The 11,692-nt window shown below is 47.1% G+C and overlaps 1 protein-coding gene across 1 annotated transcript in view; it reads right to left on the bottom strand.

The window, feature by feature from the left end:
- Positions 1–3,467: 3,467 nt before the first annotated feature.
- Positions 3,468–11,692, bottom strand: part of LOC119364628 (zinc finger CCCH domain-containing protein 4-like) — a 20,534-nt gene continuing 12,309 nt past the window's right edge. The window contains exons 8-14 of the mRNA XM_037630118.1: positions 7,597–7,874; positions 7,388–7,504; positions 6,544–6,688; positions 5,765–6,030; positions 5,487–5,654; positions 4,182–4,685; positions 3,468–3,957 (exon numbers count right to left, since the gene is read on the bottom strand). Of these exons, the coding sequence (XP_037486015.1) occupies positions 3,748–3,957; positions 4,182–4,685; positions 5,487–5,654; positions 5,765–6,030; positions 6,544–6,688; positions 7,388–7,504; positions 7,597–7,874 (1,688 nt within the window). The 3' untranslated portion in view covers positions 3,468–3,747. The remainder of the gene's footprint in view (positions 3,958–4,181; positions 4,686–5,486; positions 5,655–5,764; positions 6,031–6,543; positions 6,689–7,387; positions 7,505–7,596; positions 7,875–11,692) is intronic.

The following is an 11,692-nucleotide window of genomic DNA, read 5'->3' as shown; positions in this document are numbered from 1 at the left end:
AGAAGACATCTGTTCTTAACTTCAAGATTCTCAATGCCAAGGCCCCCCCTGGTCCTTTGGTCGACAGATGATATCCCATTTGGCGAGTCTTTACTTTCTCTTTAGTTCATCACTCTGCCAGAAGAATCGGGATCGATAGAAGTCTAGCCTTTTCCTAACACCAACTGGGACTTCGAAGAAGGACAAGAGAAACATAAGCATACTCGTGAGCACCGAATTAATAAGAATCAATCGGCCTCCGTATGACATGAGTTTGCCCTTCCAGCAACTCAGTTTCTTCTGAAATCGATCCTCGATACACTTCCATTCTCTGTTTGTCAACTTACAATGGTGAATGGGTATACCTAAGTACGTGAAAGGTAATGTCCCCAATTCGCATCCAAACAATTGCCTATAAGTCTCTTGTTCCTCGTTGGCTCAACCAAAACAGAACAACTCACTTTTATGAAAGTTAATCTTCAATCCGGTCAATTGTTCAAATAAGCATAATGCCAGCTTCATATTTCTCGTTTTTGCCAAGTCGTGCTCTATAAAGATGATCGTATCATCAGCGTACTGCAGGATGGATACACCTCCATCAACTAGATGAGTCACCAAGCCACCCACCTGACCAGCCTCCTTTGCCCTACCTATCAAAATTGCCAACATAAAATATTCCTGTTCAAAATTGCCCTCCTTTGTACATAAACACCTTTTCTTTTATGAAAATAAAATGTTTAGTAAATGGAAATGATTATGCAGCTGACTCAAGTACAGGCCAGCAAGCTTATCTATTCCTGTTGTCAGACATACATGTCAATTAGATCAATTTTACTTAGTGGCAATTAAAATAAAGCTGTGTGTAGAAGAGCCCGGATGGGTGGTAGATATTTTAGATCACCGCATGCATTGCTGTCCCTTGCACGGCTGCACGCCTATATAAAGGGCCAAGGGGCGGGTAGCTGGACCTCACACCACAACCATTGTCTCTCTTCACTAGAGGTAGTAGCAGTAGAGCCGTAGCTGCTGGTGCAGAGCAGGTGTTAGAAATCATGCTGCTGTGTCGAGAGAATCAGGAGAAGGCAAGCATGTGTTCCATCTAGCTTCTCTAGATGTCCTGCTCCTTCTCGGTCGAAATCACTATTTTAACCTTTTTAGCAATCTTTGTCACAAAATGAACTTATCATGAAAGTATTTCATGATTTGACCCTTTTAGCAACGCCACAGCCCATGGCGTTTTTTCTTCATATAAAAACATTATGGTAGCTTGCGTTTCAACTCCACATTCAAACGCCAAGGTAGCTAACGTTTTTGCTCCACATAGAAATGCCAAGAGAGTTGGCGTTGCTGCACAAGCCGAAACGCCATGAGCTTTGGCGTTTATAGCTGACGAGCAAGCTTGAAACAGGCATGCATGCACTGGCTCCTAGAAGAAAGGGAACTTTGTTGGCGAGCTAGCTTGAAACCAGTCCAAGATAACTGGCGTTGCAGAAGTTACTAGCACTTAACAGCAACCCATCCATGCATGCATCCATGCATGCGCCGGCTCCTAGAAGAAAGGGAACTCTCTTAAGAAAAGAAGAAGAAAGGAACCCCTCCCGAGAAGAAAGCAACCCATTCATGCACGCACTGCGCCGTATCGATCACATGCATTCTCCCGAGACTAAATGCAACGCCACGAGGCATGCCATTCTCAGCAACGCCAAAATATTTGGCGTTTCTGACCGCCACTCACTCCAGCTACGCCTGACGGTGGGCCTGATCTGAAACGCCAAAGACCCCGGCGTTTGTATCTTGGGATGAAACGCCAAGGTTCCTGACGTTTCTAGCAACGCGAACTGGCTCGGCGTTTCCGGCTTGCCACGTTCCGATCATGGATCAGGGCTGCAACGCGAGTTAGCTCGGCGTTTCTGTGTGGCCTAGAAACGCCATGGGTCGTGGCGTTGTTAAAAAGGTCAGATCGTGAAATACTTTTATATCGAGTTTAGTTTGTGACAAAAATTGCTAAAAAGGTCAGAATAGTGATTTCGGCCCTCCTTCTCTTTCTTTACTCATGCCATGCCATTGTTGCTAGTACTTCTCTATATAGCTAGTCTGTAGCACTATTCTTGTTATTAATTTTTTCACATCAGCTAGTGTGTCCTTGTACAGTACGCATGGTGGTTTGGTTCTGCATGCTAGTTGTGAAAGATGCATGCGTCTTGTCTCCCAAGAACTCCTCTAGATTATTTTGTCTTTTCTCTCTTTCAATCTTGTACCACATGCCTTGTTCTGACTAAGTACGCCTCACTTTTACTTGTTGGACCTGTACACTCGTTATGCTAAGAATAGCACATGCAAGACTAGCTAATCTTGTGCAGAAGCTAGAGATGATATATCGGTGATCTTTTGAGATAATATTTCCTCTTCTAATGTTCCAGTCCTAATGAAAAATCTAACACTAAGGCATCACGACGGCAAAAACATTGTACCGGTCACAGTACTGGTATGGGACTGTCGAGGTTCTCCGCCAAGAACGACACCCGTTCGGAAGCGTGTCGATGATGGATCCGTAGGAGCGATCGACACTAGTAAGGTCGGGTAGTCGGGTCTTAGCGGGTAAAAGAATCTTGCTCAACTAGAGCCTGTGTGGTTCCAGTTGAGACTGTTGACGTCGGAGTACCCCTCTTAAAAGTGTAAAAGCGTGAAATCTCATCCCTGTGACTCCCGGGTCGGGAAGCTTGCGGTCATGTGTGATGCCAAAATTATTATTTCTAAGCGCATCTTTATTTTCTCTATCATTTTTGTTTCTTTTCTTTTCTTACGGCTAATCCATATACTTGCTTCCGGTGTCACATATATTTTCCCTGCTACATGTGTGCTTGCTGAGTATGTCATCATACTCATTCTTGCTATCTTATTTATTTTTGCAGAGATGAGCAATGGAAATGATGATGAACAGTAGAAGTAGTACTACGGGAGGGGATGAAATAAAGAAACTTGCATGCATGTACTAGCAAGAACACTTGTAGTCGTTTCTATGATAATGAATAAAAATGATCCCAGTGTACTACCTTTGTTAACCTGATGGCCTAACATGCTTATAAATTTGAATTGAATTTATAAGCATGTGGCAATTGTCACTGCTATGTTTTGGGGCGTGACAAAGGCCTTACGCAATAAACGGGTATGTGTGCTATTTATTTCTTGTGTACAAGCAAGAAATTGCTTGGTCTCTTTAGTAGGTTGGATATTGAGTAAATTTTGCTGTCACTGGTGTGCATTCGTGTGGGTACATATATATTGTTTCTTGTTTGACCCGGTATATATAGCTCCTTAGTTACTAAGTTTCAGGCACCCCTCCCCCAAGTTGATCTGCTCCTGTTGTTTCTTGAGGTTTTGATATTTTTCATGTTCTTGCATTTGCACAAGGACTCGCTACAACACGTTAAAGTATCCAAGGTCGTCCAGATCAAAACCGAATTGACTTCTAAAAAGCAAATTGACATAGTTATATAATGGTATATCTCATAGTGGGATTCCATGGCTCCATGCCTTGGAGGCACTTTCCAAATGAACATATAACAACTTTCAAGGCACTTACATGCCAATTGGACATCTAACAAAAATTAGAGCAGCGACGACATTAAAACCCAAGTTAGCAGTCGCAGCGCAGTGCCTACCGTATCCATCGTAGCTAGTGTGCCATAATATTTCTGTACAAGCTTCCAGCTTGCAAAACGATTTGACCTGGGAGTAGCTATTAACATGCGTATAACCTAGACTGGCCTAACTAGTCTCTGCAGAGGACTTGGCACTCAGTTCTCCTGTGTCGCAAAATCGCCGTGCGGATGGAGGATGCATGTTGAAAACGTAAGCAACTGGTCCTGCTACTCGCCCATCTTGTTGACGGGTGCACGGAAACCATCCAAGGGGCACTCCATTTAATAGGAATGATTCACCCAGAAAGAAGAAACACTCTCTTGCCATTCTTTCCACCTATAAAAACAGCAGCCAATGTCTGTCATTTTTGGCAGTGGACTGATAAAAAATGTTGCTTGTTGCTGAGATTCGGAAGGTAATTCTCAAATGTTAAAACAGGACATAGGTACCAGCAAATAAATAAATAAACTATACCATGAGCCATGCACACCAAGATTATTTTACTGTCATGTGTGTGAATAAAACTTCGGATTTGTGATAGAACTTAACAAATGGCGTACCTGTATCTTAACAAATTTTGTGTTATTCATGATCACGATGACCTGCAAACCAGATAATGTTTCCGGCAAGATCTTGATGGCAATATACTCAAAGAACTTCTGCAATAGTTGGTGGCTGATTGCTTCACCAGAACCATAATCATCTAACAAAATAATCCGCTGTAATTTCGTCCAAGGAACTGGTAGTTCATGTTCACCTCCAATAGTTAGATGAGAAGGATCAGGGACATTCAGGACTATGCTGAGGTTGTTTGCAACTGCATTATGCTCAGCCGAACGCAGATAAGGTGTGCGGGCAACTATCTTACGAAGTTCACGAGAGAACTTCAGATTTTTGTCATTCACGACAAGAATGTGACCATTTTCACCTCTAGTCAGCAACTGTGTCCAACCTATGTCAGCACGCCAGGGTAGTTCTTCTGGGTTTATTTTAGATGCAACTGATGAAGAGATCAAAGAATCACAATCATGTGGAAATGAACAAGAGCTGCCCTTTATACAACCCTGATCAAAGGAACAACATGTCAGAAGAAAGAAGTTTAATTCATACCCATCGAGTTGTCAAAATACCAAGTTAACATAAACCTGCAGTTTTTTTTTAACATATACTCCCTCCATCCCGTCCCAAGATAAGTGTCTCAACTTTAGTACAACTTCGTACAGAAGTTAGTACAAAGTTGAGACACTTATTTTGGGATGGAGGGAGTACATGCAGTTAGGTACATACTCCCTCCGTTCCTAAATATTTGTCTTTCTAGAGATTTCAACAAGTGACTACATATGGAGCAAAATGAGTGTATCTACACTCTAAAATATGTCTACATACATCCGTATGTTGTAGTCTGTTTGAAATGTCTAGAAAGACAAATATTTAGGAACGGAGGGAGTACAATTTTAACTAAATGCATGTTGTTATAGTATCACTGTTGTCAATGTCATTTGACCTGTCACCACCACTTTATTCATAGTTTCATCAATGTGTTACATTTTATTAATTCATAGGGTAATATCACATTAAAGAACATGTCAAGTCCTTCGCTGAGGCAGGGAAAAGTGTTATCAAGTAGTTTCAGTAGAATCTTTAGGATCTTTGGAGTTCAGTTGGTCTGTATCCGGCTGGTTATAACATGATGTACTATGTTGCAGGGATTGTGGTTACTACAATTTCAGATATGAAAATAGGGCAATCCTTCAATAAAATATCTTATTCAACACACGGAGAAAAATGGCCAAATAACATTTCCTGCAAATGACGTGGGGAAGAAAGGACAGGTGAAAATAGCATGAAAGACCGCAACAGTCTACCTTTAATGTGAGGAAGAACTTGCATGCTGGTTTGGGGTCATCAGCTGAATTGTTAAAAGGGCCTTTGTATTCCTCAAAAGTGTTGTTAACATACTCCACCCACTTCTCACCTCCAAAGGCTGGTTGAGCATTACCAACAACTTGTTCGTCTGCAAGTTGTATTTTCATCTGTGAACCAATCAAGAAGCATTATGTTTGCATGGAGAAAATATTTATTCTACATTATGTCTTGTATACGGCTAACTTGACAATGCATAAAGTTATATAATACAACTCACCTCTTTGATAGCCTTCTTCAGGCCATTAACAATGTCAGTGGCTCCAAAATCAGTTGCGGAAATATATGGGTGTGAAGCACACCTCCGCTGTGAATCTAAATGAGAATTATCAGCTTCCAACGAGAATGAAGGCATATGCTCTGGCTCCGGCAATTCAGGGTCACGACATGCATGGTGGAAATCAAAGGTCTGAAGGTACTTTGGAGGAATGATTTTCTGAAGAAAAGGAGGCCTAAAGCGGTGCAGTGTGCTCATAATATCATCATCTGTTTAAAAGGAACAGTTAACAACAAGAAATATCCATGTATTGTATTTTTGGAAAGCATTTTGATATTTGCACTTCCAGGAGTAGGTCCTCACACGAAGTATGTACATTTTGTAGGAACAGAAAACACTGATGTATAACACAGCAGGCTACAGCAGCCAACCCTTTCTACCATCTTATGTACATTTTCAAACTTTTAGTGGAAAAACTATGATAATGCAAGAGTATCTGGCGCACATCAATAGATGCAAATTGTGCAATCAAAACACATATACTAGTGGGCAGTGGCGAAGCTAGCACAGGGTTTTATACCTAGGGCTAAGCTATCTTAAATGATGCACTTTAGTGATTTTTCATATATTATTCTAACAAGAAATTACAAAGGCTATTATCACTAGGCCTAGGGCTATAGCCCCAACTGCCCTAGGCCTGTCTCCGCCACTGCTAGTGGGAGTACCTACTCTTAGTACAAAATACACTTCACAAACTTTTTATCACAAGTTAAAGGACATACAGATTTCAGAGATGTTGTTAAGTGCTTTCGGGACGAGATTGTGAAATCTACACCAGTCTTCTTCATTTTTCAAGATCAAGGGCCCAGATGCATTTGATTCTTCGTTCTTGGCTATATTTATCAGGTACTCCAGATGAAACTTATCCTAGAAAAAAATAGAACATGTAACTTTAGTGAAAACAAAATAGTGCTAACAGAATCCAAAAAATAAGTACATTTTGGTTAATCAATAATAATTTTCATTAAGGCCCATGATATATCATCCTAGCATTAGCCATCCATTAGGAAAGGTACTACCAGAAAAGGATATAAAAAGATAATGAGCGTTTATATTTGTAATTGTTAGTAAAAAGGACTTGAAAGCAGAAATTGGCAATGGCACCTAGGTGCATATGCACCCATTGTTTAAATACACATTTTGAAAAGTTGAAAAATTCTGAACAAAAATCCCGCGTGTATATCCGGACATTCTATGCGCGTGCACAAAGTTTTTGGGTGAAAAACGAGGTTTTTTGTGGCTTGTGTAAAAAAGACAATTTCTGATGCTTCATTACAACTATTCATTTTGCATTTCTTTATCTTTTTTACACAAGCCACAAAAACGTCGTTTTTCACCGAAACTTTGTGCATATACATAGAATGTCCGGATATACCCGCAGGATTATTGTTCCGAATTTTTCAACTTTTCAAAATGTGTATTTAGACAATGGGTGCATATGCACCTAGGAGCCAAAACACCTCGTCAACTTGAAAGTTAATACTAGAAATTTCAAAAAGAAACAACTAACAAAAAGGCCCTCAACCAATGTACAGGTTATTTTGTTACAGATAAGATAGGATGTACCTTAAACATGTACTGCCAAAATTGAAATGCCCGAAGATTTCCGATGAGTGTAGCTTCCTTCTTGCCAATTTGTTGAGAACTACCCTCATCAAAGTAATTGTCTCTAATCTTCTTGCGCTGTAAAACATAAATTAGGATATAAGCATGTTCTATTGTTTTTAATAGAACCTGGGGATACAAGCATCTCAATTGATGTAACTAGAACGTACCAATGCTTGATCACCAAAAGGTTGCAGTATAGGAAGTGGTTGGATGTCCAACATAATGCCTATCAGGATTCCTTCATGGAGATACCCCATCTCACCAAATTTCAGGGTAAGAACAGAAGCATGGAACGATAACGGCAAACTATTGAGCAAATAGCCATAAAAACTGGGCTGATACCCTCCACTCAAAGCTGGCTGAACCGCATCAATTTGAACAAGAGTCTCTAGTGCATCTTTAATAACAGCAGACTCTGGTGGATTGAGAATTTTTTGCAGCAGGACTGGCGACAAAGAGTGACAGTTAGTGATAATATTACCTTTTTCAATAAAGAGTGAGAATATTAGCTTAATATAAATATATACATCTTCTCCGACAGGATACATTGTCGTGCAGCAGCTAGGGCACCGCTCCGCGCCGCCGCTCCCCGCCCGTGGCCACCTTGGCCACGGCGACTCCCACCGTGCCCTACCCCGCCTGCCGGTCAACAGGCCGCATGGCTAGCCCCGCGCTGCCAGCCTCGCCGCACTTCCCGGGCACGCCTGGCTCGGAGGCACGCCTTTGCCTCTCAGACAGCGGATCTGAGGGGGACGGCTCGCCTTCGACCCCGCGGTCATATGCTTCGGTCGTCCGGTTCGGCATGGGAGAGACAGAGATCCCGGCCTCTGAAGCCGCGCCGGCGCCCCACGCGCCCGAGTCTTCGGCTACCGCTGGATCTTCGCCTGCGGCGATGGTTATTGCTGCGCCTGATCCGCCCAGGGCCATCAATGGGGATGGGGGGGCGGCCTGGCAGCTGGTTTCCCGGAGGCGGGGCAAGGCATCGCCTCCACCAGTTACAGCCGCGACGCCACACCACTTCCACTACTCCTACAAAGCCAACCTTGCCGGCCGCTGCCACAGGTGCCTCGAATCCGCCCACCCCACCGTTCGCTGCTCAAGCCGTGTCCGTTGCATCCACTGCGAGCGCCTCGGCCACCTGCGCCGGAGCTGTCGCTCCAAGCACCTCCCACGCCACCCGCTCCCACCGCTCCGTAGTCCGCCACCACCACCACCACTTCCACTGCGCCGCAACCCGCCAACACCACCACCTCACGGCCCCCGCCAACCCCGCCCCCGGGCTCCCGCCGAGCCTTCGTCGGCCGCTCGTCTGCCGATCCACCAGCGGCTCGTCTTCCCCGACACCACGGCTGCAATGGCGTCGTCCCTCCCCGCCGCCTCGTCCCAGACCCCGGCGGAGCCTGGCCTGTTGGAAATATGCCCTAGAGGCAATAATAAATTGATTATTATTATATTTCCTTGTTCATGATAATCGTTTATTATCCATGCTAGAATTGTATTGATAGGAAACTCAGATACATGTGTGGATACATAGACAACACCATGTCCCTAGTAAGCCTCTAGTTGACTAGCTCGTTAATCAATAGATGGTTACGGTTTCCTGACCATGGACATTGGATGTCGTTGATAACGGGATCACATCATTAGGAGAATGATGTGATGGACAAGACCCAATCCTAAGCCTAGCACAAGATCATGTAGTTCGTATGCTAAAGCTTTTCTAATGTCAAGTATCATTTCCTTAGACCATGAGATTGTGCAACTCCCGGATACCGTAGGAGTGCTTTGGGTGTGCCAAACGTCACAACGTAACTGGGTGGCTATAAAGGTACACTACGGGTATCTCTGAAAGTGTCTGTTGGGTTGGCACGAATCGAGATTGGGATTTGTCACTCCGTGTAAATGGAGAGGTATCTCTGGGCCCACTCGGTAGGACATCATCATAATGTGCACAATGTGACCAAGGGGTTGATCACGGGATGATGTGTTATGGAACGAGTAAAGAGACTTGCCGGTAACGAGATTGAACAAGGTATCGGTATACCGACGATCGAATCTCGGGCAAGTACCATACCGCTAGACAAAGGGAATTGTATACGGGATCGATTGAGTCCTTGACATCGTGGTTCATCCGATGAGATCATCGTGGAACATGTGGGAGCCAACATGGGTATCCAGATCCCGCTGTTGGTTATTGACCGGAGAACATCTCGGTCATGTCTGCATGTCTCCCGAACCCGTAGGGTCTACACACTTAAGGTTCGATGACGCTAGGGTTATAAAGGAAGTTTGTATGTGGTTACCGAATGTTGTTCGGAGTCCCGGATGAGATCCCGGACGTCACGAGGAGTTCCGGAATGGTCCGGAGGTAAAGATTTATATATAGGAAGCCCTGTTTCGGCCATCGGGACAAGTTTCGGGGTCATCGGTATTGTACCGGGACCACCGGAAGGGTCCCGGGGGCCCACCGGGTGGGGCCACCTGCCCCGGGGGGCCACATGGGCTGTAGGGGGTGCGCCTTGGCCTACATGGGCCAAGGGCACCAGCCCCAAGAGGCCCATGCGCCTAGGGAACCCTAGAGGGAAGAGTCCTCAAGGGGGAAGGCACCTCCGAGGTGCCTTGGGGAGGATGGACTCCTCCCCCCCTCTTGGCCGCACCCCTTCCTTGGAGGAGGGGGCAAGGCTGCGCCTCCCCCCTCTCCCCTGCCCCTATATATAGTGGAGGGGAGGGAGGGCATCCATACCTGAGCCCTTGGCGCCTCCCTCCCTCCCGTGACACCTCCTCCTCTCCCGTAGGTGCTTGGCGAAGCCCTGCAGGATTGCCACGCTCCTCCATCACCACCACGCCGTTGTGCTGCTGCTGGATGGAGTCTTCCTCAACCTCTCCCTCTCTCCTTGCTGGATCAAGGCGTGGGAGACATCGTCGAGCTGTACGTGTGTTGAACGCGGAGGTGCCGTCCGTTCGGCACTAGGATCATCGGTGATTTGAATCACGACGAGTACGACTCCATCAACCCCGTTCACTTGAACGCTTCCGCTTAGCGATCTACAAGGGTATGTAGATGCACTCTCCTTCTACTCGTAGCAGGTTTCTCCATAGATAGATCTTGGTGACGCGTAGGAAAATTTTGAATTTCTGCTACGTTCCCCAACATGGCCTTGGCGCCCCGGAGCGGCGGCCGCTCGGCTCCACAGTCCTTCTCGACTTCACCCAGGAGATGGCGGACCGGGAGGTCCGTCTGCGCGCCACCGCCTTGCTCATCTCGGTGGTCGCCGAGGGGATGTACCCGGCCAGGGTGAAGGATGCCATCATGGCGGAGTTCCCCGAGCTGCCCCCGACAGCAGTGTTCGTCTCCTTCTACTTCGACTCCTTCATCGCCCGCTTCACCGACCCCGTCTGGCGCGACACCGTCTTCGAGCGAGGCGTCTTCCACGACAACCAGGGCTCGCTGTTCGCGGTCAAGGACTGGTCGCAACGCACCCGCTCCGAGCTCAAGACGCTGCGCTTCCGGGCCCGCCTCTTCCTCGAGGGCGTGCCGCTGCAGTCCTGGTCGCTCGCGGCGGTCGCTAAGATGATGCCCATGGTCCGGATCGACGCCGTCGCTCCACGAAACCGAGACATCCTTCTTCGTGCTCTACGCTTGGGTGGAGACGCCGGACAAGCTGCCGCACTGGGTGGAGCTCGGCACGCACGAACCACGCCGCAACATCGACCCCCTCGACCACCTCCGCCTCCCGGCCGGCTTCTTCTAGACCGTCGACCACTCCACGCCCCTGCCCCTTTGTCCGCGCGTCCAGGTTGGTCTGGTGCTAGTGCATCTGGACGAGCTCGAGGAGTTCGCCGCCCCAATGACCGGTGGTGGGCCACGGGCTGGTCGGGAGGGGGAGCGTCTCGGCGTGCGTCCTCTGCCATGGGCGCGGGGAACCATCGACGGCTCCCGCTCGGCTACCTGGCGCACCTCGGTCTTCTCCCGCCTGGAGGCCGCGGGGGGTGGACCATACCAAGGCCGGCAGGTGGCCATCATCTCCGACGACAAGATCGTGGGCTTCCTCAACGGTGGCTCGGCCGTCTCCCCCTTGGCGGCGGCGGGCTTGGACGCAGCGGGCTCGGGCGGCGCCCTCCCCGACGTGCATGCGCATGCGCCATGCGACCAGGCGCGGGCTGACACTTGGCAGCGTCCGCTGACCCCCATCCGGGCAAACCCTCATGGGCCCATCCTCGGCAGCCAAGAGGGAGCAATCCCTTCTCGTGTTTCGTCTGGGG

Source organism: Triticum dicoccoides, chromosome 1A (assembly GCF_002162155.2).
Source record: "Triticum dicoccoides isolate Atlit2015 ecotype Zavitan chromosome 1A, WEW_v2.0, whole genome shotgun sequence".
NCBI lineage: Eukaryota > Viridiplantae > Streptophyta > Magnoliopsida > Poales > Poaceae > Triticum > Triticum dicoccoides.
Note: the sequence above shows the minus strand (reverse complement) of the source record. Positions and strands in the feature narration are given on the sequence as shown.